Here is a 3911-nt window from a genome sequence, read left to right on the forward strand (position 1 = left end):
TCAACTATTTTTCAAAGAGGATAATTTTTTGTTGTCACTAAATTCAGTATGGTCACAATACGTTGCGGCGGCTAAACCCACACACATTTCCGGATTTTCCAAAACAAAATTCATTTCCGGTGAACTTTTTAAAATAATGTCCAGCGCTGAGCTAACTGTTTTGATTGCAGATGTGTATGATGAGTCACTTCTCGTATGAGCGCTTGTAATTTGAGTGTTTGTAAGGCTGGTTTTTCATTATTAAGCAAAAATATGAAAAACAAAGTTAATCTATCTCATAAAATTTTACCGTCAAAAAACAGAGATTGATGGGTAAAAAATTTTCTTCTTCCACATTCGCCTCTGATTAAAAATATTCACCAAAAAATGTTCGTGGAACAATTTAAAAAGTCATTTCTCTTTTTGCAAGTGTGTGGTGTGGGATGTGCTGTGTAGGTTGGTGAATGTTTCAATCATCCGTTCACTTCAGAAGTTTCCAGTTCTCAATTTTCCTACAACATTTCATAGATGTCAATGACACGGCCATCAAGGCTGTTTTCAGTAGAGGTTTATATATATATATATATATATATATATTAAGGTGAGTCGAAATGTAAAAAATATTAAGTTGGAGATCCTGTACATGTCTAAAAAGTTGCTTTTTAATGTACTCGTTTGAAAAAACCTCACTTTTTATTTTATGGACAGTGTCTACAGGTCCCAACTCTGACTAGAAAGACTACATAAATACCCAATGTTAGTGTAATGTATTGCAATGTATTACAAATTAAAAAGAATGTAAACTGTAACGAATCAATGTTAAACAGCAACAATACAAAGTTGTTTATAAAACTGTTAATAAAATCTTTCTTGCTGTCTATTTTTGGTATCTCTAATCTGGATTTCTTACTCTGTAACACCATGCCATGACGGGACTTTCTCCCATAAACTTTACATCTGGCAGCGCTAACGTCTTTAATTGTTCTCTCTACTGCCTGTGAATGACATGGAACATCGGGCAGTAGTATTGGATGTGTGTAAGTAAGTTGATCATTTGAAAGGTGTGATAGCATCGGAGGAGACGTAACATTACTCTGGTCTCAGTCAATCATGTTAATGAACGATGTCGCAGCCAGATTTAATGTTATATCCTTCTTATCAAAGACGCGAACCGGTATGTTACTATTAGTCTGCTTCTCTCTTGCTCTTATTATTTGTTCTACTGAAAAACGACGAATTTCCATATCACTATCACTAACTGCAGCTAAAAAAATGTTTTCAGCATGCGCAAAGTAGCAGTTATTTTTGAGAACAGGACGAACCACAGCCTGATCTAAAGCATCAAGTTCCCGAAACAACTGAACTAAGTAAAAGAAGTTGTTAGCACCATTTCGGCAAGAAGAATTTAATTTTGGACCAAGAGGGTCCGTAAAAGTTCAAAATGAAATGCGTTACTCTTCTGAGAGGTTCAGATGCCACTTCTCTAGACAAGTAAAGACGCAAAATCCTGTTGGCTTTCGTCAACCATCGAGCATGACTTAAATTTCCAGGTAAACTCTTCTCGAGAAAATCAATATCTCTAGAAGCCTGACGTCCACGCTGTACTGCTAGACATGCTTTCAAAAACTACAGTTGGTCTGTGCTAAGATCCTTCTTGACAGCTTCATCACAATCAGTCACCTTACCAGTAATTGGCAAATAATTAACGACAGGCAATTCATTTGGATCATATCACATTTGGATCTAGAGCTGAGCTAATTGTACCTGTCGATGTGGAAGGTCCTGTAGTTCGAGCAAAATCCACGCCTGCCAAAAACCTTCTAAATGGCAGCTCGTTACAGTGTGGAAGGCATACCAACCACTGTAATGGTCTATTATTGAATTATTAGATCTATTATTGCAAAGAAGAAAATAAAATTACAAAATAATATATTAGATATTTTGCTTGTTTCTAAAAAATCCAGCACATGGTTTGTTGTTAATGTTGGTGACGTCACATGCAAATAACGTTATAAAATTTACTCTATTTCTTTTTTAGCACTTGTAGTTAGGTGCTAAGCCATTTGCCAATGCATTTTAGTCAATGATTTATAGTTGGTACGTATTTAGATTGTACCAAAGAAATGGTTAAAATACACCAAATAAGGTAAGACTTTAATCAAAAGTTGGGACCCCTAAACGTTTCATAAAAAATCTTTAAATATTATTTTCATACTGTACTGATGCCAAGACAACTTTTTGTTCGTGTACAGGAAAAATAAAAAAATTCGACCCACCCTAATATATATATATGGCATGGCATGGAGAATTTTTATAGCGCCCCTCTATGTAAAACTCAGAGGCGCCGTTCGAGAAGCTGCCGGTCAAAAAAGTGATGTTTAAGTCGTTTTCGGAACATATCTCTTTCATCCATACTATCAACGACATCATCGGGCAGTTTATTCCAAAACCTCCGCTGCAGCCACGGAGAAACGACGCCGTCCATAATTTTCTGTCCTGAACCTAAGAACAACGAGTTTCTTTTTGGCAGAGGATCTGAGTTTTCGCCCCCCGGCAGCGTAGGGACAGGCACGATCAGCTGTTGAAGGTATCGAGGACCAAGCCCCATCAAACTGTCTCTTGTAAACATTGCTATTCTGAATATATATATATATATATATATATATATATATATATATATATATATTATATATTATATATATATATACATATAAACAATGATTAAAATGTTTCCTTGCAAAGATATATCTATCGTCAGAAAAGTATGCAACTGACGTAACTGATCATTTGAATTTTGAATTCGAGGAAAATTGAGGATCGGTCCTGTTACCTTGCTTTAAAAGAGATGGCGAGTTCACGACGACTCCCAACTTCATACATACATGATCATCTCTACTGCATAATAAAATGCACTGATATATGAAGTGGGTGTGTGTATGTGTGTGTTAAATGTATTACCAATTTATGTTCTGTCAATCTTATTTTGTATGTCTATACGCCTTTGTATGAATTTCAATAATGGGGGTATTTATGTCTGCTTTTCAATTTGACGTTATATGATTTGTGCATGGCAGTAATAATTGAATGATCCGGCATGATTCAGCAGACAGGTGATGTCGGGTTGTTTATGTTCTGCTGTCATTCACCATTTACTACATCGTCCCTTCAAATATACTATTGAATACGTTTCTAATCATTTTGACAACTCATCATTATAAGATTAAATTCAGAAAATATTAAAAATATTGCGATCTTTAATTTATTAGTTGTTACATTAATGACCGCACTAGCGAAAACACGAGCGAGTCATTTTAGAAATTGATAATACATGCAAATTAAAATATTTTGAAGATGAATTGTGAAATTAATCAAAACTGTGGTCGGCAGAGACTCTGTGGTTTTTAATGGATGGTTTTACGTATCCGATACTACAAAAACTCAAAAAATATTTTGTGGAAATCAATGGTCACCATTCACTAACTTCGAAAGGATAAGCACCGAACAAAGGATTTTGTTAGTTGAGTTACAATCAGTACAGTTTTTTTGTTACAAACATTTATTTTGTTTAGTAAGTGCAATGCAATCGCGGTGATGCTGTAACATTTTTTGAAACTCTTGAAATAAAAAAATGAAACAAAAAAAAACTTGTTGAAAGAGAACAAACCATTTTTAGATAAAAGTAAGTTTCAGCGGCATTTCTCAACCATATTCGAGTTTGTTTTGCACTTTCTTCGTCATTAATCTTCAATTCAGCCCGTTGAATTTTTTGAAACCTTTGAACGTAAACGCTGCTCATTTACTTTTTTTAATTAAAAAAACCAAACAAATTCCGTCACAAAAATCTTGTTGGTTCTTTATTCAGCCGATATTTTTTTTTTTTGATAAAATGTGGTCTTTCCAGTTTAAGTTATTGTAAAAATAACACCTCGAAA

At 34.4% G+C, this 3911-nt stretch overlaps 1 protein-coding gene across 1 annotated transcript; it reads right to left on the reverse strand.

Annotated features, from left to right (window-relative positions):
- On the reverse strand, nucleotides 1-3775 carry HELRODRAFT_163938 (hypothetical protein; the record flags this gene model as incomplete). Its single annotated transcript, XM_009029029.1, has 6 exons — nucleotides 1-155; nucleotides 890-974; nucleotides 1239-1337; nucleotides 1744-1850; nucleotides 2810-2891; nucleotides 3644-3775. 6 exons carry the CDS (start codon nucleotides 3773-3775, stop codon nucleotides 1-3), a joined length of 660 nt encoding a protein of 219 aa, XP_009027277.1.
- Nucleotides 3776-3911: the final 136 nt, after the last annotated feature.

The sequence above is a fragment of the Helobdella robusta genome (genome assembly GCF_000326865.2).
Source record: "Helobdella robusta unplaced genomic scaffold HELROscaffold_6, whole genome shotgun sequence".
Classification (NCBI taxonomy): Eukaryota; Metazoa; Annelida; class Clitellata; order Rhynchobdellida; family Glossiphoniidae; genus Helobdella; species Helobdella robusta.